General features: G+C 42.2%; 1 protein-coding gene across 3 annotated transcripts in view; it reads right to left on the bottom strand.

The window, feature by feature from the left end:
• The window catches only part of LOC122565380 (transducin-like enhancer protein 1), a 162,208-nt gene that overhangs the window by 49,840 nt on the left and 85,048 nt on the right, over nt 1-27,320 (bottom strand). For 2 of the 3 annotated variants that reach the window (XM_043721295.1, XM_043721297.1), the window contains 3 exons: nt 25,980-26,084; nt 14,948-15,146; nt 12,189-12,205 (listed from right to left, as the gene is read on the bottom strand). In XM_043721295.1, coding sequence (XP_043577230.1) covers nt 12,189-12,205; nt 14,948-15,146; nt 25,980-26,084 — 321 coding nt within the window. The remainder of the gene's footprint in view (nt 1-12,188; nt 12,206-14,947; nt 15,147-25,979; nt 26,085-27,320) is intronic. The other variant, XM_043721296.1, reaches the window with a different exon arrangement.

Here is a 27,320-nt window from a genome sequence, read left to right as displayed (position 1 = left end):
TCCTCATTCCTGAAGAAGGGCTTATGCCCAAAATGTCGATTCTCCTTCTCCTTTGATGCTGCCTGACCTGCTGCACTTTTCCAGCAACACATTTTTAAGCTCTGATCCCCAGCATCTGCAGTCCTCACTTTCTCCCAGTTAAAGCATCAGCCAACACAACGTTTTTAAAATTTATTTATTCATTCATGAGATAAGTGCATCACTGGCTAGGCAGCATTTATTCCCATCCCTAACTGTCCACAGGGCAGTTAAGAGTCAACTACATTGCTGTAGGTTTGGAGTCACACAGAGGCCAGACCAGGTAAGAATAGCAGTTTCCTTCCCTCAAGGGCATTAGTGAACCAGATGGGGTTTTCCGATAATCGACAATGGTCATCGTCAGACTTTTAATTCCAGATTTTATGAAAATTGAATTCAAATTCCACCATCTATCATAGCAGGATTCGAACCCAGGTCAGCAGAGATGTCCCAGCGGGAATACCACTAGGCCATCTCCAATTACAAGACTTTTGATTATAAGATTGCTATCTTATTCAAAATGTTTCCAAGTGTCTGCATCAATTCCAAATCCCAGTCACACTAAAAGAAACCCGAGATTGATATGAAGCTCCAGGCAACAAGATTGGGTTTAAAAAAAAAGCCACAAAAAGAAATTGGTATTGCCCCTTTAAATGTAACATAATGCCCCATGATGCACCGTATGGATGTTATAAATTGAAAATGATACTGAAACACATTAGGAAATAATAACCAACAGCCTGGCTGTCTTTAGAAGGTGAGCCTGAAAAGGAGGAAAGGGTGGCAGAGAGGTTTGGGAAGGGATTCTCCAGCTGAGAGCAGAGGTACCTGAAAGATTCGCTGCTTACAACAGAACCATCCAATGCATGAACCAGCCAAAACACAATCCACAGCCCCAAGCGTTATTCTTTATGATCGTGGGTTGCATGGCGATGCACTAATCCCACACCCACCGCCAAATAAGCCAGTCTAGGAAGTCTCCATCCCACCCTCCACCAATCCCAGCTTCTTGCCTCTCTACTGTCATGCTCTGCCACCCTCTCCCCGCTATCATGCCCGTTCTCCCCCTGCTCTAAGATTACCAGCCTCCCACCACCCCCTCCAATTGCCGGGGGCAACCCCAAAAACGCCCAGTATATTGACCCACTCCCTAACCCCATGCAGGATCTGGGTGGCTGCAGGGCAGGAAACAGATGAACAGAGAAAGAGGAATATTGAGGAGAGGCTGCGACAGGGCATACCCCGTCCAAAAACAAAGGGGACCCTGGCTTCACGCTCCTGCATCACTTTAGCGTTCAAGAGCCAGTCACTGCTCAGTGCTTGCACTCTCACCATCAGCTTCAAACTAAAAATGGTTAATGGTTCCTTTACTGGCATGACTCACCCAGCTATTAAACAGCGGGAGCAGCATAATGTATCAAAACGTTGATATGTTTATTGGATCCCATTATACCTCACTGCAGCTCATTCAAATTACAACCCCTCGAGCGCTATAACATAAATTGATGTGAGAAAGGGGCATGGGGGGAGGGGTGGATGGATAGATGGCAATCAGAAAGAGGTTTTTCAGCTCCTGTGTGTAGGTTTAAGAGTGTCCTGTAACAGATGTATATGCTCTCTTCTACAGCAATGAGTACAAATCAAATTAAGCTTTGGGAACTAAGTACAATCATCCTGCAGTATGCAATATAAAAGCACGCAAGGATTGAGCAAAGTTAATTGATATGTTTTTAACTGGTATTGGGCGCCAACCAAAAGCCTAGAAGACTGAATGGAACTTAACAGTGTTTATGGGCTGGTTCCAACAGCAGATTTATTCTGTTCCTTAACTGTAAGAGGTACACGTGTCAAAACCATCAGCTCTCTGCATCGGTTTCATGGTCAAAAGATTTTGTTGCTACTTTCAGTTGGGTTCCATTAAAATATGCCCCCCTCCTATATAGGGAGTTAAGGGAGCATGGTAAGTGGGATTCATGTTGGATCTCGAGTAAAGATGATTTTGTGGGCTTAGTGGACTCCTCCACAGTATTCCTTGGTCTCTGTGCTCCTCAACTCCCCTCCTCCATCAACCCCCTTTTAATTTCCAACACTCCTCTCAAAGGCAGGCAATGAATGCTGGAGAATTGAAGAGTTGTCAATTGTAACACTTCGTAGGAAGAATACAGGGGGTCAGATTCAACTGCACAGAAGAGATTGAATGGGCCTCAGACCATGGGGAAAGCTGCTGCCCATGAATTCAATGCAAAGGGATTTAACATTTCTCAGAATCCCTGACTGAAATCAGCACTGAATTCTCAGTTGATTTGATTATTCATTAATTATTTGGTTGAAACTTCAATTTGTCACTCTCTTGACCTTCTCTGGTCATGAGCCGGTGGTGACCATTTTTTCCCCATCTTTGCATTTAACTGGATCAGGAAATGCAACACACACACACACGCACGCACACACACACGCAGTTGGGGGAACAGAAATAGAATAAAACTATCGTCTGCAACTCAACATAGCAATTTCACAGTATTCATAAATTTAAATAATATATTTCTTCAAGTGTTTCAAGTAGCAGAAGTTGGAGGTACATTAAATCTGGTATGTGTTCAATTTGTTTCATTCCTTCCCTACTCCCCAACACTCACTTTTCAAATCATAAGGCTCAACACCAAAACATCAGTAAGTGATATCTGATTTGAGAAACGCGTGTGTTGCTGACTTGGAAGGAACAAATTAATACCAGATGATAGCTTCTTTAGATCAGATACAGAAATGCATTAAATGCGTTTCCAAAGAAATTTCAGACTGATCCGTTGGATTTTTGAATATTCATAGATTTGGGTTGAGGGGGCAATTATCCAAATTGCAGTTCTCAAACCTTCTTTTAAAAAAAAAGTGATAAGTTCCAAAATCTGCCCTCCAAATCTAACAGCCAGTAAACGTTTGCTATCCAGCCAAGGGATGATGTCGATGGTGAAATATTTGCCAAGAAGATCCAACTGCAGCTGTTGGTTCAACATCACTTCTGGCAAGGCTCAGGTTAACACATAGATATGCTTTCATGGACCCAGTCAAGATCGAAAGCCAAAGTCTGTCGTGGAAGGACATTTTGTCAAAGACAGTGTAAGTTAATAAAGTATCGAATTTAGTGCTCTGGAGACAGATTACACAGCTAAACATACACAGTAAGCACATGAAGATGGAGAAGAATCACATTGAAAACAGCATAAAAGGCCTAGTTTAAAATCAAAAGAGCTACTCAAAACAAGACACACATTGGGCGAGGAAGGCTCCAATTAGCTGGGTGATGAATGAACCTAAGCTCTAACTGGCCTGGGAGGAGGGACCAAATTGCTCGATTCTTGCTCTCATGTAATTCCAAGTGGAAAATGTGCATCACGTTGCTGCTCATCCTTCTCCCATCAGAAAAAAAAGCCTACTGATGTTCACTATCTAGACTGGCACATTAGTACACAGATGCTTGGATGAGGCACCACAGGGCAGTCTGCCTCTGCTGACTGTACTCAGCATGAGCTGGGGCCTAGAGTAGGAAGGACCATGTTTAAAAACCTGCTGCTGTTTCGAGAGGTACACATTTTCACACTCAGCAGGACCACTGCCTGAGATGCCATATACACTAAATGTTCTTTAAGACATAATTGAACTATTAAATGCAGAAAAGCCTTTTCCTAGAATTATAATTCTGTTGAAGTCTATTACCAAAGCATTTACTGGCAGTCAGTCATGAAGCTGTACCATGATTGCAGTTGGACATGTACTGAATCTATTCAGTGCTAAAGCTTGCAGCAAAATCTCAAACTTCAAGCTGTTCAGCATATTAAGCACAAGGTAATACAAGACCCAGAATTGTCTGTCAATGCACATTGCATGGCCTTTCACTGAAAAAGAATCCCAGCCCTGACATGTCAGTTAAAAATGCCCTTCACTTCACATGGATCACTAACCCCCTTTCCCAACAATAAATCTTGAAATATTCTGGGAGATTCGTAACCCGAGAAAACCAATCAGCGGCATTTTGCTCATTTGAAAATTAAAATTACACAAGAACAATTGATGGGAATGGATAAACAGATAATCTGATTGGGAAATCTCAGACCAAGTTGTCAACTGACTGTAGCTCACCCAAAACCCCAATGCAGTCATTCACAGTGTGATTCAGGCAAAAGAAAACTACCATCTCAGGGTTATAAAGATTAAAGATTCCAACCCCCTCTTTCAATCCCATCCCCCACCCCATGCTCCCCCTCCACAAGTCCCGGCCAATGCTGAATCCCCGTCCTCCACCACAGCCATGAAGCAAAGCTACAATTGGTCTGGGTTAAACAAGTGGGAGTGGAATTACAATTGATTCCGCTCCCAGTCACTATTCACCAAGCCCGGCCAGGGGTCTGCTTGTGCAAATATTTAACAGTAAACGTAGCTGTGATGGTCTGTTAAATAGCTTGCCAATACACAGTCACTGTATCCTAGCAAGGGAGTCAGTCCCTAGAAAGACAAAGAAGACACAGCAAAGAAAATTAATCCCAGTCTCTTTTGTTTTTGGGTTACCAACAAAAGATTCTAACTTCATAGGCAACTCCAAAGTGCAGAGAATGTAAGTTACTATACAAATACGTAACAGTATATTTAGAGTAGCGGAGAACTCTATAACACCTTCTCACCAAGAAGCATTAGAACATCATACAGCATGTATTTGACACAGACATATTATACAGTGGGAAAGTTTTGCAATGTCCAAACATTACATCATTTACATTGTATCGGTGATACTGAGTCAGTTATGTAGTGGGAGGGTAGCAACAAACAGACTCATTTAGCAGATGTCTTCCTGATTTGAAATTTTGCCCAGACCGACACCACAATTATCTCAATTAAGACACTTGGATCTTTCAAGACAGTTTTCAGCCAATGTTTTGTAATTTGATCATATCTTGAAATAAAAATTAGAACAGGAAGGTTTTTTTAAAAATGGTCCTCAGCTTCAAACCTCTACATGGTGGTTGTATAGCTCTCCTTTGCTCACCTCCTGCAAGCCGTCTGTTATTCCTTCATCCTAACATTGGGCTTTCGAAAGTGGGCATCACAAGCTGAAAGTTTAGGGTCATTAGCTGAGGCAGCAATGGTTACCATGGAGCTCTGACCAGCATGCTCCCACTCTAACAGGGCCCTGCTGTTGCAGGTCACAGCACTTTTCAAGTCCCAAGATGGGATCACAGTCGGAAAAAGATTGGGAAGCAATGACCCAAGACGTCAGTCTCCTTCTCATTCCTGGCTCCATCAGTGGTGGCTACTCCTCCAGTCATTAATGAGCTTTCCCTCATTCTTCCTACCTCAACATTTTGTCTCTGCTTCCAACCTACCTCACAACCTCCAATGTGTCTTTTCTGTCTGGTTCCCTGCTCTTTGACACACGTGAAAAAAGAAGCTACACAGGGAGATTAGAGATGTCGGAATTGCTCTCTGTAGTGCAAAGAACATTGAAGGGGACATTTAACAATGGCTCAGAGCTATGAAGAGCTCTAATACGGTCATAGAGTCATAGAGATGTACAGCATGGAAACAGTCCCTTCGGTCTGACCTGTCCACGCCCACCAGATATCCCAACCCAACCTAGTCCCACCTGCCAGCACCCGGCCCATATCCCTCCAAACCCTTCCTATTCATATACCCATCCAGATGCCTTTTAAATGTTGCAATTGTACCAGCTTCCACCACATTGATAGGGAGAATAGCTTTTGCTGGAACAGATCAATAATGAGATTTCAGACAATTGACTAAGAAACCAAAGATCTATGTGTAGATAATTTACAGAATGTACTGCCTGAAATGGCTGGGGGGGGCCTCAGGAACTGACATAATACTAAATTTCAAAAATAAATTGCAAATAGAAAGAAAAAAATTACATAGATTCATTGAAAAGCACAAACAAGTGGGTCTAGACAGGACTTTCAATGTGATTGTGCAGGCATAATCCTAGAATGCTTTTGTCCTGAGCTCAGAGATTCGATCATGCAATAACTCGCCTAAAGAGAATAGATAAAGGCAGTTGAATGTGTTAAGATGATGTTAACTCCTTTGCTGACAGTTTAATACTTGATACAACCACTGAAGGGTGCATCAGTGCCTGAGTTTTACAAGCGGTCAAGACAGAAAAAATAATCTCCTTTAACTTAAAGGGTTAATGGCATAGCCTGCATGGACAGCAGAGGGTTAAATTCTTTCCGCAACATTAGGGTTTGGGGACATTAAGCTAAATGGTGGAACATCAGCTGGAGAAAATTCATTTTCCCCTTTTCTGGTCCCATGATCATTGTGTACATTGAGGCAACTAATTATTAATAAGGAAGGCAAGCATGTGTGACAGATGCACTACATCTCTGTCAACACATTCCCTGTGGACAAACAAAGACACTGTTTTGGCTGTTGTAGCAATTGGCAGGTCAAACATGATGGATCTCTAGTCTTTTGATTACATTGAAAGAGATCATTTTACCTTCAGCCCAGGGTTCTGTTGCTATTTGCAAGGACAGAGGAATTCAGTAAACAGGAGGAGAAGGAGGCAGCCACCAAGTTTAATAATTCTCAACTTGGCATCAGGGAGTTGTGTGTGATTTTCAACTTTATTCCAATTCCTAGGGTGCAAATCAATCCAATTTTCAGTCAGTTTGCATTGTGTCATTCATTTCAGTCAGCTTTTGTATCATTTCCAAACAGAACAAGCACTCATCAGGTGGAAGTGCTCCAGTGATGGGAGCAATGGGGTGCCCTTGGTCTTTGTAACAACTGGTAGCAACAACCAAACCCAGGTCACCAAGACAATCCCCAGTTGAATGCTGAATGAATCCCTTGTCCCACACTTTCTAGCCTCACACCCTTGAGAATAAATGCCCTAGGGTGGGAGGGGATGGATTTTGTGCATATTAGAATTTGCATTGAATTTCCCAAGGGTCATGGTTATTGGAAAAGGGCATTGTGCAGGTTCTGAACCTGAAGAAAATGAAGCTTCAATACATCTTGACATGTGTGTGGTGATCTGGATGCAATGCTTCAAAAGGGGCATGGAAGCAGATTCAAAAGCAACTTCCAAAACAGAACTAAATAAAAACTTCAAAGGGAACAAAATTGCAGGTTGATGGGGAATAAGCAGACGATGGGATCAACTAGACAGCTCTTTCAAAGACTCAGCATGAGCATGATGGTCAGGATAGACTCTGTCAGTGCTGAAGGTTCCAAAGGTCCCTGGTTTAATGTGCTGGGGATAGAAAAGTTGGAGCTCTTTTGAAAGTTAGCTTTAACTATGACAGGTGATGCTTACTAAAATAAAATGCAAAATTTGCAAAGATGAAACATGAGGGGGTGGGGATGGAATGAGAAGCAAAGATCCACACTATTCAATAACTGGCTCAAATACTGTTCTACCATTAAACCATTCTAGCAAATTAAATCACTTTAATTGCACTCAATACCTGTCAATAACAATCGTTTTTGCTAAAAAGAAATTCTTAAGTAATATGAACTAGACATAGCAATAAAGAAAAGGCACACAGGAGGGAAATACAAAATTGATATAATCCCACCTGATGAAACCTGGTGTAATGGAACCCAGTTTTATGGAGCTCTATAGAGTATAAAATATTTGTTAGACAAGAACTACGTTACAATAGATAAAAGATTGGAAAGCTTTCATTAGAACATAAGAAGACGGACCAGGAGTAGGCCATCTGGATGTTCTTAGTTTTATCTTAGTTTTAAAAACATGTCCTGAGGAAGCCTCAACTACTTCACTGGGCAGGGAATTCCATGGATTCACAACCCTCTAGGTGAAGAAGCTCATTCTCAATTCAGTCCTAAATCTGCTCCCCCTAATTTTGAGGCTATGCCTTCTTGTCCTAGTTTCGCCCACCAGTGAAAACATCCTCTCTACTTCTATCTTATAAAATTATAAAGGGAATCGATGTTTCTAATAAGAGCCCCCCTCATTCTTCTAAATTCCAATGAATATAATCCCAATTTACTCAGCCTCTCCTCATCTCCTACCACTCATCTTAGTGTCATTCACAAGCTTTGACACACGTGGTCCCCAACTCCAAATCATCTACGTAAATTGTGAATAATTACTGTCCCAACACTGATCCCTGAGGCACACGACAAGTCACTGATCACCAACCAGAAAAATACTCATTTATCCCCACTCATTGCTTCCTGTTAGATAACCAATCCTCCATTCATGCCAATACATTATAAAGCACCAGAAAAGGATTCAAACTGAACATTATTCCTTTTATCCTATCAGTAAACCCAGTCAATGTTAGAATCAGAATTCCAACAGTGTGGAAAGAGGGTTGGTGCAGGCTCACCCTACAGCTAACCTACCCTAGCCTGCACATCACACGAGCAGGAAAATCGACGTTTCGGGCAAAAGCCCTTCATCAGGATTCCTGATTAAGGGCTTTTGCCCGAAACGTCGATTTTCCTGCTCCTCGGATGCTGCCTGACCTGCTGAGCTTTTCCAGCCCCATTCTAATATAGACTGTGGTTTCCAGCATCTGCAGTCCTCACTTTTGCCTGCACATCATTGGACATTATGGCAATTTAGCATGGCCAATTCATTTAACCCTTACATCGTTGGACTGTGGGAGGAAGCCAGAGCACCCAGCGGATGCAGGGAGAACATGCAAACTCCACACAGACAAGTTTTCCAAGGCTGGATTTGAACCCAGGTCCTTGATGTTGTAAGGCAGCAGTGCTAACCATTAAGCCACTATACCACCAATAATTTAGCACAATATTTACCACTGTCTGCACAGCAGTGCCTTTGGTTCAGGCTGGCACAGCTGAAACCAGTTTCCTTCCACTGCACTTCTACACACTTAATAGATGCTTCTTTTCCAGTTCATATCTCTCCGAGACACCAAAATAAACTGCAAACTAAACTCACTAATACTTTAATCTGCCAGTAAACACACATTGTTCCTTAAACTCTGTTTCCAGCAGTAACGCGAGGTATCTTAGTCAAGAGTTTACCACTTTGAATTCCACTCTTTAGCACACCATGACTCTGGCACCCTGTTGCTTGGCAACAGCAGATTTGTTTTCCTCTACCTCTTGTTTAATTTCCCCCCTGTATAGTTATCTCCATTTCTTCACTTCAAGGACTATAAAACCTCATTAAAAAATACATGTAAACAAACAAACCTGAGCACCGAGAACAACATAAAAATTAAACCACGTTCACCTTTCTTAACACAAGTCCAAATGAAAAGGCTATACATTGATTCATAAATTAACACTGTAAATTAGCTGCATAATTCAGAAGCAATTTGATGAGTATATAACTGGTCTCACCTGAGATAAAGGGACAGTGACTCTGAGTGGAGGAAGCCAAGACAGCCCTTGCCAACTACTAACCATGTAAAGGACAGAGACTTTATTCTTACAAAGTCAAACTGGAAGAAAGGGCATTTTAAAGGAGACCCAAGAGAATTCCAGGCTTCCGATACTCAATTTTGAAGAAAAAATATACAATTTAGCTCCCAATCTGAAACTGAAATTACAAGAAAAGAGTGTCCAAGGTGCATCTAATTCTACGCAATGCAGGAATGAATGATCAGGGTAATCTGCTGTTTGACAGCCATGTGACCAAGTCATTAAAGAGCTTTCTGATCTTGGTTGAATAGTGCAATAAAATCTTTCACAGTTACTCGAATGGGGAAATGCAACATCTCCGACACCTAATCCAAAAAAGAATTAATAAAGTTCTACAGTCCACCACCACAGCCCCCCAAAATCCTACCCACCAGCGCACTATTGTGACTCAGACTGCAGGCCAAATTCTTGACTGCAGTAACAGCTTCAAAGGCTACAAAAGGAGACTGGAGCAACGATATTCCAATACGCCCTGGGTACAAAGCAGATTAAGGTGCTCTTGCCTGTCGGTTCAAGCTCTGATTCAGAGGTTTCAGTACAAACCCTAACTGATTAGAATAATGCAGGCTTAAAGGGGTGCTTCATAAGAAAAAGATGCTTTCTTTCAACTGAGACTTTAAAGTGGCTCGTTAGCTGTGTAGATCTGATGACAAAATACTCCTGAGATTAAGGAAGTATAGAGTCAATACAGGACAGGAGGTGGATGGAGGTACATTGGACCTTTGAAATGACAGCAGCTTTCTGTGAACTAATCCCCAGTCAGTCCCATTGTCCCAATGTCTAGGTTAACAATCTTCATAATCGCAGTATCTTGCAATGCACGAGGCCATTCAACCCCACCATGTTTTTGCTAACTCTTTGAAAGAACTATCCAATTTAATCCCACATCCTCATGCTCCCATGAGTCTGGGTGATATCTTGCAATGTCGAAACTGTGTTGCTGGAAAAGCACAGCAGGTCAGGCAGCATCCAAGGAGCAGGAGAATCAACGTTTTGGGCATCAGGAAGGGCTCATACCCGAAACGTCGATTCTCCTGCTCCTTGGATGCTGCCTGACCTGCTGCGTTCTTCCAGCAACACATTTTCGGCTCTGATCTCCAGCATCTGCAGTCCTCACTTTCTCCTAGTGATATCTTGCAATGTCTGACATCATTGGAAAACAGGCTCAACAGCGCATTCCTGTCTGCAGATTCATGGTTTTCACATACTGACTGCCACAAAAATCCAAAACCATGGGCGAGAAACACTTTGCAACGCCGCAGATCATTCGCTAGTGGCTCCTTGCCTCCAGCAAGGATTCCATTCCCATTGCTCATAGAGTTCTTTATGAATAATGGAAGTGGTTCTGGGAATATTGCTCAGTTGTGGTTTTCAAAGCAAATACAATGCTCATAAACTGTGCCAAGAGACTCTTGTTCAGCTCACCCCCACCCCTTGATTGCAAATGGTCACAAATTTCAAAAAGACGCCATGAGTAAGGGTAGCAATTTTCTTCCAAATCTTCACTGTCCCAAAGATATCTCGAGAATGAATGCTGACCTGATCAAGAAATGCATTTTAACTATGATGAATCACAAGGGCTGAAGGTTTCATCTTGATAAAAAAAAGGCCTGTTTCCACACTGTAGGATTCTAATGTCGGGGCGGCTCGGTGGCTCAGTGGTTAGCACTGCTGCCCCATAGCGCCAGGGACCCAGGTTCGATTCCAGCCTTGGGCTACTGTCTGTATGGAGTTTGCACATTCGCCTGTGTGGGTTTCCTCCGGGTGCTCCGGTTTCCTCCCACAGTCCAAAGATGTGCAGGTCAGGTGAATTGGCCATGCTAAATTGCCCGTAGTGTTAGGTGCATTAGTCAGAGGGAAATGTGCCTGGGTGGTTACTCTTCGGAGGGTCGGTGTGGACTTGTTGGGCCGAAGGGCCTGTTTCCACACTGTAGGGAATCTAATTCTATGAAACTTTATTGATAGGATTTCATAAGTTACTCTCTTTCAAGTTACTGAACACAAACAGTCAACATGGTTGCATTTAGAATAGAGCTTTTCACCTGTGCTTTTCCCAAAGTCCCGGAAAACTAGCCCTTAGAAAGGTCAAGCAATCCAGTCTCAATTTTGTCTACATTTTTTCATCTTTTGAAAAGGGTCGTTTCTAAGCATTGTAGCCCGATTGCTGAGTAAATCCTCCCACATGTTCAAACACAGTAAAGATAACCCACTCTGTTGTGCCTTTCTAAGATTGCCCATTATCTTGGGATCTTTCAATTAGCCACATATCCAGGGAGAATATTAGTGATATTTTCAAATTGGCTTCAAGCCTCCAGAGAAGATGATACATAAAATGATATGTATTAAACTTTATAGCATGTGCTGTATTTATTGAAAAGTGGCATTGATCATGAGCATAAAGCAAATGCTAAAATACACAGTTGCAAAGTACAAGCTGAACAATGAAGTCAGTTCTCATAAATCTTTATTCCATTTGCCAAATTCAAAGCACATTCGACCTCCAAATGATGATATTTGAAAATAATTTTCATACTATTTCCCCACAATTTACACATAATACATGCACACGACACACCAAATGTCTTTTTTTTTAAATAGCATACTCTGGCATCGTTCCAACTTAAAAAGTGGGATCACCCACTCCTGTACTATGCACTGCTGCGAACAATTGCTTTGTTTGACCTCCCATGTTTCCTTCATTAAATGGATAGCAACAAAATGTCACTACTTACTGAGCCTTGGTCTCTGTCTGACTCCGTTGGAAGTACACCAGACCATAAGGAACAAGAGAAACAAAAACCAAGTTAGTCATTTGCCCTTCAGCAAGTGTCATATAAAACACAATCCATTCACTTTGCTTCACAGCTACAACAGAAGAAATGTCAAACACTGAACCAGTCCAATTCAGTGCTTCAAAAGGTCAACCTTTCTTGTACACCATTTCCCAATGCAACATCCAGCTGATTTTTTTTTACTATATAAACATTCTTGAGGTATTAATGTGCCTTGTGATGGCAGCACACAAACACCTTAAATAAAACCTCTGAGCCAACCTTCCAAGTTAGCTCCTGAACAGATACCCACATTTTCTCACTGCACAGGAGCATCCTTTATCAACTTGCCCCTCTCACGGTTTATTCTAAACCTTGAAGCCTGCTCTCAGCAAAAGACATTCTTCTTCAACTTGCACAACATCCATTAAACTTGATCCTTTTCTTTAAAATTCATGTTCAGGGCTTACATTACCATTTCTTTCGCAAAACACAAATTCCCTCCTCTAAATTGTAGTTAAATTTGCTCTCAGTTTTCCAAATTGGAAGAAGCTTGTCTTTTCTCAAAGAAAATTATATATTTTTTTAAAAATCACTTGTGAATGATTACCAACTATACAGTTGTGTTCAACGGGTGAATAATATCTCATGGAGATTTTCCATTTTCTAATGATGCAACTCCCACACACTAAGCTGGTTCCAGTCCTTCCCCTTAAACCAAACTTTAGAATGCTACAATGCAGAAACAAGACATTCAGATCATCAAATCTTTTCCCTTACATAACCAGTAAATAAGTCAATCCTTTTCCTCCTTCCCCAACTCTTCCAATACTCATTGTTTCAACTGCCCAATTCATTGTTACTGGCCTAGTAATCCAAACATCTGCACTGATGCTCAGAAGTCATGGATTCAAATCCCTGACAGAGAATTTGAAAATCAATTAGTAAAAAATGATAAACTCACTAATAAAGATTATAAAGATATTGATCATCATAAACATTTTCATCCTTCAATTGAGAAAATCTGCCTTCCTTATTGATCTGGCCTACATGGGTCTGCAGGCCTATTGCAATGTCATTGACCCTTACCTCTCCTCTGAAATGGCCTAGAAATCCATTCAGACACATTCCGAGCATGAAATTTTAAAATTATTGCATAGGATTCAACATTCTACCTATTGTTCCACGTCAAGAATTTATTTTTTGAGGTCACACGAAATTCTTAAACTTATGCTCTCTCCCTGAACATTGGAAAAGGGTAAAAAGAAAATTGACCACTGTTTTACTCCATCACAGCTTTTCTGGCAATATGATGTCTCCTCCAGGTTACTCATTAACCACAGGTTTGGTTAAAACAAAGTCCCAAATTCTCATGTTTCTAGTCATAACTGCAATTCTTCATACCCAGTGATATCTTTGATGATTTAATCTGCCTTTTCCCATTGAATTTCAACTTTCGTTATTTAGTGTGGTCCAAACAGCTGTCACTTTAGCCATGGGTCTTACGTGGACTCAACTTGATTTCCTTGTTTGTATTGTGTGCCTGTGAGCTGACCCACTTGTTATGACCACTCTTGTGTTCTAGTGATTCATGCACCAAGATCGCTTACTCCATTTAAAAAGAGCCATTTGATGCACCTAATTTTCCTTGCTCTGGTTTCGAAAACGTGTGACCTCTTAACTTTCTATTATCAAAATATGCTAAAATAGGCTCATTTCCAAAGGAATGTTTGTTAGCCAACCGTAAAAAGACACAGGCACTCACGCCCCAAAAAATGAGGTTCCTGCAAAAACTTGCCCCCAAGAAACCACTCTGAGAAATTTGTATTTACTTGTGGCAGAGTTTTGGGGGCTGTTTTCTTCAAATATTAGTCAGCTATTCTTAGTGCAAACTCTCAGAGACTAGTGGAGCCTAAATTTACCATTACTTCTCAAGGGTTGATAATGCCTCGCAGTTGGAATTTTCTCAGGTTTCTCTCCCAACGGCCTGCAGTATCTTTGACACAAGTTCATTTGAAACTCCAGTTTATCATAATTGCTGATTTCTGGCAAAATTATAGGGATGGGTGAAAGAATGTGAGGAAATTCTGCAATATTCTTGGTCACGTTAATAATAATGGTCTAATAATGGTCTAATCCTCTTCAGGGGATTGATTAAGTCAGTTGGTCAGTTTATTTAAAACGGTAAAGCACATTACAACTTAGGAAAAGACATTAATGCAAACAATTGGATTTGTGAGCATCCAGTTCACAAACACAAAGCGAGACAGAGCCACAACACTTCATACACACAGCACTTGGAGCTGTTAATGGGTGAATTCTCTTAAAGACAAGGTAGACATATTGCACGTTGAACACAGGAGCTACCAGTGCAACAAGAAGTAATGAAAGACTCTAGGTCTCATGAAGCCACTAACTAAGTGAGTAATTTTTAATGCTCTCAGAATTTAGACAGCAGGTAAATAAGCATAAAAACCCAAAGAACTGCGGATGCTGAAAATCAGAAATAAAAACAGAAGTTGCTGGAAAATATTAGCAGGGCTGGCAGCATCTGTGAAGAAAAATCAAAGTTAATATCTCAGATCCGGTGATGTTCTGAGGAAGGGTCACCGGATCAAAGACATTAACTTTGATTTCTCTGCACTGATGCTGCCAGACCTGCTGAGTTTTTTCAGCAACTTCTGTTTTTTGTTGTAGGTAAATGAGGATGATGAGTTTACCTCGTCGATGCTCCGGATCTTGATGATTCTTGTCTTCTTTCAGCGCAAACGGGGGATGAGCTGCAAGTGCGTTGGACAGCGCCAGAAGACCTGAGCTCGCACCGATGGATGACATGGTGGGAAGTTGCAGACCTGATGGGTGGAGGGCAAGTGGGAAGGGAGATGCATGATGGGATAGCTGTTGGGGTTGAAAGTGGTGCTGTTTCAAAAGGGAGAAAATACGAAAATAAACAAAGAAAAATACTGATTAGATATTAAATCCAGCAGCACATTCACGCCTAACTGAGACAATAACCAAACTATCACTGCTCCTACAACACACAATTTTGGAATTTGTATCATAGAGATCATAAGATCTGTACTTCTTTAACTGGAATAGGAGTAGCATTTTACCAATGGAGAAAACATAACATAGACCAGCATTTTCCCCAGTGAAGGAATATTTGGGGGAGAGGGCTCAAATGCCATTTTCGGTTTTTTTAACCCTATTAAAATAAAAAGGTATGTACATCTTATAACATCTCAAATCAATACAGGAACTGTCTTAGGTGCCATGCTAAGATGTTATCAATTTTAAAAATGCTACAGAAAATTATCGAAGTTTTAGAATAATGAATGGAAAATTAACTGAATGAATGCAGTCAGCTTAAACTATGAGCTTCCAATTTGCTTGCACAATCTACTGCATCGCGTTTCTTCATGACAAACATTAATGAATTTTTCAAGCAGACCATTCTGTACAGTTCAGGCAAACGTTTTGGGATGTTTTCTTAACATGGTCCCTAAAGAACTAAGAATACATGTGGTAACTTTTAGGAGAAGTTAAATAGACCATATACAGCACATTGAAAGCTAAATAGAAGTCTGCTTAGCATTTCTGGTTGCTGAAATAATGCTTCAAATAATCTCAATATGGACGAAATGGAGAGGGGGAAGGGGGAGAGTGAGGCAGGGAGGGAAAATGGTGAGAAAGGAAAACGATGCAGTTAGTACACAGAAATCAATGTTTGAATCATACACGGATTCACAGTTCACTGAATTTCAACTTCTGTTATTTTGACCCATGTCAGTCGCCCAGTGGGCAAAAGTCTGCTCTTAATTATTTTTAGGAAGCCCATTTAAAATGAGACTTTGCTAGCCCAAGGCTCTTAGACACCACTCTTTTTCTCTTCTACATGGTCCCCTTCCTTATACCGGCCTTGGTGCTGTAGCTGCTGTCATCAAGACTTCCTCAAGGTGACTGATGGTATCCAGATGTTTGAAACCACACAAAGTGGAAACAAGCTTCAGAACCGAGTAGGGGGTGGGGGAGCGGGAAATGCAACCACATTTGGTAGGCCAGAAAATAATTGCAACAACAACTCAGCTAAACGAGAGCAGCAAAGGAAACATGCATACTAAGGCGTACTTGGGTTGAGTCTTGTGGCCTCAAACTAACTGTTTACCAATTACTACAACACTCTGTTTTGGAGACATTCTAAAAGGAATTGCTCTCAATCCCAAACTTTGGCAGCTGCCCACAAAAAAAATGGGACAACTGTCAAATACTGTTTTTTATTCACCCTCCCCCCCCCCCCCCCAAACTCTTATCCTTTTACATCGGGACAGCAGATTTTGATCTTCCAGAGTTCCTGTGTAATATATATCATACCTAGTGTATCACAAATAACTTCAGATGACAAAGCAAAATACAGTTACAGTTTCTCCACACAAGTTAAGCAAAGGATTTTGATCCAAGTCATGAGTATTCAACACAAAAGGCCTAACAAGCGATAAACAAAGGGAGGAAATTGAAATTAAACTCTTGCCTTGGCATCAAAGGAATCGATGAATGGGTCAAAGATCAGTCAGGAAAAAGAAGTACTACCAAGATATTGACTGCATGTTTAGCAATTTTTGATTGAGACTCGACAATGTAAATTATAAACAATATTAAGAGTCATAGAGATGTACAGCATGGAAACTGTGCCGACCAGCTATCCTAACCTACAACAACCAGAATCGGACATGGAACTATATTCACATTTCCTCACTGTGGTCAGGTCAAATCCTGCATCTCCCTTCTCATCAGCAATCTGGGTGTCCCGACACCACATGGACTGCAGGAATCAAGAAGACAGCTCACCACCACTTGCTCAAGGACAATGAATACTGGCTCAGCTAGCACCATTCATATTTTCTGAATGAATAAAACTCGTTCAAAAGTCTGCTGTTATTTCAAGCATTTACCACTTCAAATACCCAAAATTTAAGGATGCCCCTTCCCATGGTAAAATAAGCATTTAAGTTTTTTGAAAAGTTGAGATTAAATTTTCAAATTCCATCCTATGGGTAGCACAGTGGCTTAGTGGTTAGCACTGCTGCCTCACAGCGCCTGGTACCCGGGTTCGACTCCAACCTCAGACGACTGTCTATGTGGAGTTTGCACCATTTTCCCCCTGTCTGCGCGGGTTTCTTCTGGGTACTCCGGTTTCTTCCCACAGTCCAAAGATGTGCAGGGTAGGTGTATAGGTCATGCTAAATTGCCCCGTAGTGTCCAGGATGCGTATATTGGATGGATTTACCATGGGAAATGCAGGGTTATAAGGATGGGTGGGATGCTCTTCAGAGAGTTGGTGTGGACTTGATAGACAAATGGCCTGCTTCCAAACAGTATAGATTCTATGATGTTTGAATGTTGCATTAAAAAGCTCCTGAGAAAGAGAATCACACAAGCAAAGTTTAGTCAAGATAAATCACTAATATAAGATTTGCATTTACCAAAAAAGTAACACCAGGAACAGGATAATGAGGAATAACCTTATAAGTAGACCTAGGCTAATCTGGGGTAGTCTTAAGAAAGAATTCTTGACACAAAAAAGTAGTGAAAGCTTGGAACTGGCTCCCCCGCCATCAAAAGTTTTGAGAAGGTGAAAGGGTCATTAGAAGACAATCCAAACTGGACAAGAAGTATCCCTGAAGGTGTCAACAAAATGTGACTGCCTCAGACAGGCCCAGGTGAAGGCCAAGCCTAAACAGTGTGTGAAAATCCAAGCGGCCGACCCACACACCCCCCCCCAATCAAATGGTATCTGCCCACCTAGGACAGAGTGTGCAAGCACAGTACTGGACTCATGAGCTAGGAGCCATGACACCGGAATGCAAGAAATTCACCCTTGATGCAGAGAAAGTGTAGAGAACTTGTAAAATTGAGATTAATTTTTCATCTTGATGGACATGGGCATTAAGCAATTTGTACAGCGAACAGAGTGAAAATGGACATCAGTTGTAATCAAAGCGAACAGCAGAACGCACTTGAGGGGCTGAATGGCTATCCCTGACTTCCTCTGGTCTAAACAGATGGCCCAGGCAGGAACCCCATTAGTGAATATAAACCAGGAGACAAAGGCATTACTAACAACCCTGACACAACTCTAAAACATCAACATGCATTGTAAATGCCACAACCATTGGTACGTAGCACTGAGAGACCCAAATGTGAGAATTCTTTTAAAAAAAAGGAACCTGATGCTGGCCACTTCTTTTTTTTTAAAAAAGTCTTGTAAATTTTTAAAAAAATAAACGGGACCATAAAAACCACCTCCCCCTGACCGATGCCTTTCCAACTGGCTGGCAACTGCCCTCCCAGCAGCCCCAGGCATCCTGGCATGGCTGTTGGGTTGTTGGTCTTTGGCTGCAGATGCAGGAGTGAGCAGGCTTGTTGCCAATAGCAGTGAGATCCGACCATGGGAAAGAAAGTTACAGCAGCAGTACCAGACGCATTGTGCATTTCACACAGCGAGAAATCTAAAGTGAAGTACTTGCAAGTTGCCCCCTCCCTCAAATGCACCTGGTCACTGGAGACTTTCTCCTGCAATCTGTGATGGAGCTCAGAGCAAAAAACTCAAGAGGTTTCAGACTTGGAAGGAAACCCAAAAGAAAAATTAGGGACAGAAATTAGAACAAGAAAATGACGAGCATTTTAACCAAAAGTGCAAAGGTTTAAAAGCACTTTATGTGAAATTTTACGTTCCTCTCCGAACTGATTGATGAATTCACACAGCACGGAAGAACACCATTCAGCCCATTAATGCCTGTGTCAGCACTATCCCACTCCCCTGTTCTGACCCTGATTGAATGACACAATTTGGAGTTAAAGTGATGTGCAAACAAAGTGAGGCCGACGTGAGAAAAGACTTTTCTTTCACTCAGCAAGGAGTTAGGGCCTGGAAATATGGTGGAGGCAGATTCAGGTCAGGCATTCCAGATTAGATGATTATTTGGATAGGAACGGTTTACAGGGATTTGGGAAAAAGGCAGGAGATTGGCACTGGGTGATAGAACAAGTGCAGGAATGATAGGCTGAATAGCCTCCTGCATCACAAAATTCCCGGAACTGACTACTTCAAAGACTATTTTTAGTGATACGGTCTAGACAGCCGGGGGAAATTGTCATTGTGACTTCCTGCAATTGTCTGTTTGTTGAGCAGCACTTGAGTCGGAATCAGAAATCTCCCATAGCTTACAATCGATCCATTTCTTTTAATGAGCATCACCTCGGAGAGCCTAAGCTGGGAAGACTGCCTTCTGGAAACTAAACTGAAATATTATTATAAACAAATACCAAAAAGTTTCAGTTAACTACATTTTCAAAACAGTTAAAGGGCCCAGCTCCCAGGGCAAAGTCCTCTACCATCTCCTGAGTGGATCACTAAAGTGTCTTCACTGGGAAGAAATGCTGGTCGAAAATTTGGCCTCATCACTGTTGGGTCAAGATCAAATGAAGAATATTGACCACAAAGAGTTTCATTTACAGAGGTAATTAAAATACTAAGCATTTTACAGGAGGTTTGTCATTGCAGGAAACACCGATGGGTATATTAGGAAGGAACAATCCCATAAGTGATTACATTACACCAAATTAAAGAATGGATCAAAGGAAATTCTGCTTGTTTTTCTTTTTTTTTGCTGAAAATGTCATCGTGGAATGACAATACAAGTAAAATTGTTGTATTGCTGTAATGAGACCAAGAGGGAGATTGGTGGGAAGCAGAAAACAGTAAGTTGCCTCAAGATGATCTTATCACATCAAACCTCACTCTTGTCTTGACATAGCTGAGATGCTCGGGTCTCACTGGCCTTGGAACGTGACAAACCCATCAAACCTACTCCAATACGATTACTCAATCGGATTCCTCTTTTCCTCACCAGCCACTGGCCCACTGCACTAAAGAAAATTTCATTCCCAGCACAACCCATGATAATGTAAAGCAAAAACAGAAATTGCTGGAGAAACTCAGCAGGTCTGGAAGCAGCTGTGGAGAGTGAAAGCAGCATTAACATTTTGGGTCAGGTGACCTTTCTTTCAAATGACAATGGAAACATGGCCACATCCATCTTCTGTGCGTATAATCTCTGACAGAGACTGTCAGGCATCGGAGCTGACCCTCTTGCCACATTCAAACTCATGCTCTCAACGTCATTGTTCCCAGGAGATGGTGAGAATCCCCTGTGTTACTGACCAAAACTAAAAACATGCTTTACATTTGGGAAGGGTGTTAAACCATTTCTCCCATACACCCTTGACTACCATGTTACTTCCAGGGCCTTGGTTTAAATCTGGGACCAGGATAATGTGCTGGCTCCTAACAGCCTTCCAAATATCATCAGACAGGACATGAGACCAGCAAAAGTTTTGACAGACATTGTGTCAAGGACACCACCAACTCCTCTGCACATTAGTTACTGGGCCACACTGGCATCATAGAATCCCTATGGTGCAGATAGAGGCCATTCAGCTCAGAGACTGTACCGACCCCCTGAAGAACATCCCTCCCAGACCAGCTGCCCATCTTATCCCTGTAACCCTGCATAGCTAACCCACCTAGCCTGCTCAACCCTGGACACTGCAGACAATTTAGCATGGATCTGCGCATCTTTGGACCCTGGGAGGAAACCAGAGCACCTGGAAGAAAGCCACGCAGACACTGGGAAAATGTGGAAACTCCAAAGGGTGGAATCAAATCTGGGTCCCTGGCACTATGAGGCAGCAGAGCTGACCACTGAGCCACTGTGGTTAGTGGCTTCCAAACACCACTGTGCAGGACACAAGGCCATCAAACATTATTGCCCAAGAACAGGTCATTAAATTGAAACGTTTAATGTCAATGTATTTCTCGCCACAGGTGCTGCCTGAACTCCTGAGTTTTCCCAGCTTTTAGTGATTGACAAGACTCTGGTGAAATTTCCCCCAGTCAAGGGATGGAGAGACGATACCATGAACCATTGCCCTAACCCTTCCCCTCCCAAGAGACCGCTCTAGAGAAGTTTCAATTTGTGAAATAGGGGAGTAGCACATTTCAATTTAGAATGAAAAGGAAGTATGCAAAAAGAAACAGTGTGAACCAGCAGAAACAAGAATCCCCTGCCAGACATCTGCTCTTCAGACACGTTGGGACCAAAACCCAAAAGCCACGAGTCAAGAGATATAGAATGCTTTTTGTAGTTACATTGCAACCACAAATGTCAACTGCCATGCAAATTAAAAGGCAGAATGAAATGGCTAGAGAGAAACATCCTTAAAGTAGGGCTGCAGGTTCCAAATCTCACCTCCCACCTTCTGAGCAATTCACCAGCAGGTTCCCATTCAGCAATGTTACTACAATCCCATTGTTTTGGACAAGTGAAATCTTCAGGACAACCTAAACCGTTCATATTCACTTAGCCATTAACGCTGCCTTAGCAAGCATTGCTTCAATGGTTGCAGAAAGGCTGCAGATAGCGTCAAATACCAGGTTTTGCATAGGCTGTCAGTCAAAAGCTGACCAAAATACAAGTGCAATTTAGATTTAGGATGGGTGCAAACCCATTTCTTTCCCCTCACCCCTCCCTACCACATTGCTTACAGGCTCATAGTTCAGATTTGGCTCCCATTAGCCTTCCAAATGCTATCACACTGGGCCATGAGATCAGCAAAGATTTTGACAGACAAAAAGCTGTAACCTGAATCGTTAACTTGTTTCACTCTACAGATGCTGCCAGACTCACGGCCATATTTTCCAGCTTTTATTGTTCCAATTCCAGATTGCTGCTGTATTCAGTTTTGGAAACATTTTTGACTGCCAGTCAATAACAGAGGCATCTTTCACCATCTTCTGAGAATAATAGCGTTGGGAATGGGAGTTTGAAAGTAACAAGCGGGTCAGCTGGGATAGGAAGACGGAATTACACATCCCACTAAATGACCAAGGGAAAGGTCACTCTGTCTTTAACAAATTTAACAAAAGAACACTCAGTCCTTTGCTACAGTCCACTCCCTCCTGCCCAGACAGAGTGTTGAGTAGGTCTGAGTGTGATGTTAACAGTGATAACAGCAGTTGTCATTTGCTGGACTCTGAGAAGAAAGAAGAAAGGTAACTGTAGACTGGAGTGATGCACCTACCTGGGTGGGCAGAATCTGATTTACTGTAAATAAAAGCCACCAGACGAAAGCCACCAGAATCGGGCGTTAGTCATTCCTGGCTTACGGAGGGAACCCATCCTAATACAGAGCAAGCCACAGCTACCCAAAGAGACCATTAAATCAGATTTCGTGTGGAGCCAAACCACAAACCAGGATGAAACATGAAAACAGGAAGAAGTAATGAATTCAGAGTACTGAAAGCTTAAAACGTGTTAGAGGTCCCAGAGTACAGATTCTATCCAATTTAATTGGACAGTCCCCCAGACAGCTGATTGCCACCCCTACTGCATCTCCCCCCCCCCCACCAGCTTTTTGGAAATGAATGCATGCGAGCAGAAATCTGAATTTGTGAATCCCTAGGTTCTCATCGGCATTTGCTGGTCCGCAACCGCTTAGAGATTAAACATTTAAATATGTTGAAAGAGCCGAGAGTGCAATAATTATACAAAAGGCTGAAGGAGCCAAATGTGTAAGGCACAACATTTCTTTCCTCAAGCGCAGCTGGTTTGAGAGTACATCCCTCCTACAATGTCAGCTCGGGACATTTTCAGGCAGCTTCGTCTGAGTCAACAGTAAAGCATCCAACCAAGCCATGACTCCCCAGACCACAATCCACCTAGATGGTGCCCTCGTGAATAATAGAATATTAACAAAAATAGACAGCTAAAATATTAAAAGCTGTGATTAATATTTCATAGCTCAATTAATTTATGTTTTCTGAAACAAAGAAGCCAACTTAAAATAATAAGGAATCATTTAAAATGTGTGACCTATTGTCCTTTTCAAATATTTCAATTAAAATTTTAATTAAATGTTGATATATTCAAATACATCAACTTAATCTAAATGTTTGAAATAGATTTTAAGAAGAAATTGCTTCTACTTAGCTAAGTATAACCTTCTTTCTGATCACTTCAGCTATTTGATCAGCACCATCTTTAGCAAAAAAAAGTGTACATCTCCTGTTATGCAAGGGGGAAGAGGGGAAGCAAGTGATTGGAAATTTCCATCCTGTTCCCACTGCTGAATGTTTGATAGGGACTTGAGGAACTGCACCAGATATCTTGTCCAAGTAAGAACTGTTCCAGGGTGGTCAGGGGCTTTTGCCAAAGTCCCACCCACTATATCATAGAATCCCTATAGTGTGTAAACAGGCCATTCAGCCCATCGAGTCCATGCCAACCTTCCAAAGAGCATGCCACCCAGACCACCCCCCCCCCCCCCCACACACACACACACACTCCATCTCTGTCACCCTGCATTTCCCATGGCTAATCCACCCAACCCTAGACACTATGGGCAAATTAATATGGTGAATCTACCAAACCTGCACATCTCTGGACTGCGGGAGGAAACCCATGCAGACACAGATAGTCGCCCAAGGCTGGAATTGGAATTAAAGTCGGGTCCCTGGCACTGTGAGGCAGCACTGTTAACCACTGAGCCACCATGTCATCCTGTAGTGCCACTTTCTGTACACAAGACACTGCAATGCTTGTCGCTACATAACCTTTGTACCATGACCTCATTCCAAAATGACATTTTCCATAACACAAACAGCAGGCCCTCCCTGAGAGAGAGAGGATGTCCATAACTCCCTCTCTCTGTTGGCAGGCGCAGACACACACACACGCAGACACAGACACAGACACACACACCTCCCGCCCCTTCCCCCCCAACCTCTAAAGTGCACCTCAAACCTGACCTCCAAACAGATCATGGAGGAAGGCCATTCGAGAACTTCACTTCCTTTGCCTCACCAAGGTCAGAAACCGATTCTAGGAGGTGCATGTTGACACAAGGAAAACGTGCCTCTCACAGATTTAAATTAAGAGAGTAAAAACTGAATCTTTGTAAAGTGAAGAGTCCAGACAATTTAATCAAAACTCTACTGAGAGACTGATGTGCAAGTGTAGTCAAAAAAAGAGAGACAGAGACAGAGGAAAGAGGGAGTGTGTGTGTGTACGAGGGAGAGGGGGGAGAGAGAGAGAGAAAAACAGAGACAGAGACACAAAGGGACAGCATGTGAGTGAGAGAGAAAGAGTGAGAGAGTGAGAGAGCGAGAGTAAAGAAAGAAAAGAGCAAAATATATTCAAATGACAAGAATGGGTGTTTCTGTGCAGAGAAACCATTAAGAGTCAACAACAACTTGCATTCATTATGAAGGGGACATGGAAGATATCCAAGAGCATCATTTGCAGTGCCCCTAACTCTGGACAAGAAGTCCAGGATCAAGTCCCATCTCAGGATGCGATGGCCACGGCAGTATCATTGCGCGTCCAAAGAGGCTGATAAACTTCAAACACACCTCACCAGTGAAGGCTGGCACTGCAAGCCAAGCCTCCATTTTATTCAGTGATGAGGGGGCAACTTGGAAAGCAAGGCACGGCCCTGGTTTTTAAAAAATTATTACTTTAAAATCTAAAAGCCATTTCTAAATGCACATTTCCTGCAGTGTCATGTGCACACTGTTGCTGCTGCGTTCTGTCGCTGACCAATGACTTTGGCATTCTCTTTGCCTGCGCACACTCAAAGCCTTATCAAATAAGTGGATCTGAAGAGCATGCGAGCAATAACAAGAAATAACCTCATTAGGGCCTCAATCCCTCTTTTCAAACATTCTACTTTTTTTAACTCGTCTTTCTTTTAATTCTGAACTTTATGCATACCAGTGCTGGAGAGGGATAGCTTTTCAAATCAATTGTCAGACCGCCAAGCCATATTTGGCAGTTGAGAGGGTTTGTTGTTGCCACCAGTTTCAGATATGCAAGTCCACACAACCTCCAGCGATGACAGCACAGCTGGCCAGACTCAGTGCGACCAGCTGCGGGCAGATCTAGTAAAGTAATAATAAAAAAAAGGGTCTTGCTCTTCCCAGCTGCTGGCCTTGGAAAATCCAGCACATCCACTTGGAGACGGCTACCATCCGGATGTGGACAACACATCATCACATTTCCACTAAACTCAACATTACCAAAAGACCTTGCGTCTCATCGTTTACATCTAGATTTTCTTTGTTAAAAACACAGCAGGAGCCACAAAATGCCATAACTGCCACCAAAGCAAGGAATTCTTTCAGAAGTGCTGCACATCAGTCTTCCAACAGACACGTTTTAATGCAAGTTAAACCATCATAATCTGGCTAGCCAAAGCAGCTGCATCGCTCTGTATAGCCTAAGTGTCTGTATAATCCCTGCATAATGCTGTATAACAGTTTCTGTACTTAATAAGCACTAAATATGCATAGCCCTTGAAATTCCTATCCAAGTAGTGTTCTTTGTTTGAGCAAAACTGTGTTCCCAAAATATTCCAGATAAACTAGGACCTGGCTCCACAAGCATGCTTTCGGGAGATGTTTTGTCCCAGTCTAACTAAGTGAGATTATATAGTCTTACCATCATCTTGAGGGGGATGGGCAGATTATCCCTTTCTGGGCTGTGTGCGTGTGGGAAGTGTGTGTATGTGGTGTGGAGCTGGTGGTTGTGTTTACCAGCACTTACTTTCCAGTCTGTCTTGCAAGAGATTCCAAATATGCAAAGCCTATCACACTCATGTATGATGGAATAAATGTTGTTAACAGGTAATACATACTGGGGGTGGTAGAATGGGAAGTCCTCGGACCCCGATGGCAGCGTTTAATTCACCCATGGTCACTTGCTTTGCACGTTCTATGGTCTGGATTACCTGTTGCTGATGCTGAAAAGATACAGAGAAAGGAGGTTCAGCAAAAACTGGCCAGAATAAAGCCAATTCAATAGCTAAGTACCAGGATTAATTTACCTCCAGGGAGCCACACAGTGTACAGTGGATGTTACCATAATATAGTAGTCTTTACAAACTTGTTTCGGGAGCACTGACATCTGCCTGGGGTCTGCTCAAATGATATACAGTCAAGGCTCATTATCCAGATCCCAATCATCCAGAATTCCCCTTATGAATCTGAGATGAGGTTCATGAGAATTCCAGATGCTTAGGATCAAGATAATGGAGACTTTACCCATATTAGTAATTGGAAGGGAATAATGGGTCAGATGAATTATTAAAGCAAGTTAAAGATTTGCATTATGGATAAAGACACACAGAATCACCCATCACGGCCAGGCATACCCATATTTAGGAGCGGTTTTCAAAACGCACATCCATCTAGTGGCAGCAATGAGTCAAATTCTCCCAGTCACCACTAGCATTTCTCATCAGAAACAGGCCCCACCCCAACCCTTCCCCATGCATACCGGATATTGGGAAGATTACTGTTTTTAAAAACATTTTGCCAGTCAGCCAATATTAGAACTTCAGAAATACTGTATTCCTGTACAGAAAACACCTTGAGATGTACAAAAGGACATCATTGGCACCATGCAATGCAACATTGGTGTTTCAAGAGCAAGAAGTGTGATCGCAGCTCTTTTCTTTATTTCTGTTGTACATACTAATACAGTACTGTCAAATCGTTGAACATAGAACATAGAACAATACAGCACACATCAGGCCCTTCGGCCCACGATGTTGTGCCGAACATTTGTCCTAGCTTAAGCACCTATCCATGTACCTATCCAATTGCCGCTTAAAGGTCACCAATGATTCTGACTCTGCCACTCCCACAGGCAGCGCATTCCATACCCCCAGCACTCTCTGGGTAAAGAACCTACCCCCGACATCCCCCCTATACCTTCCACCCTTCACCTTAAATTTATGTCCCCTTGTAACACTCTGTTGTACCCGGGGAAAAAGTTTCTGACTGTCTACTCTAGTGGCCTTACCAAGGTCCTGTACAGCTGCAACATCACCTCATGACTCTTGAATTCAATCCCTCTGAGGAAGATTCAAAAATCTCTGCCACAAGTACAGAGGCAAGGCTATAACCTCAGGGACCTCCTTTCATTCCTGAACCATTTAGCCCAAGAACCCCATTTGAGACTTCACACCATACAT

This window comes from Chiloscyllium plagiosum, chromosome 31, assembly GCF_004010195.1.
Source record: "Chiloscyllium plagiosum isolate BGI_BamShark_2017 chromosome 31, ASM401019v2, whole genome shotgun sequence".
NCBI lineage: Eukaryota > Metazoa > Chordata > Chondrichthyes > Orectolobiformes > Hemiscylliidae > Chiloscyllium > Chiloscyllium plagiosum.
The sequence above is the reverse complement of the archived record's forward strand: the minus strand, read 5'-3'. Positions and strand labels throughout refer to the sequence as shown.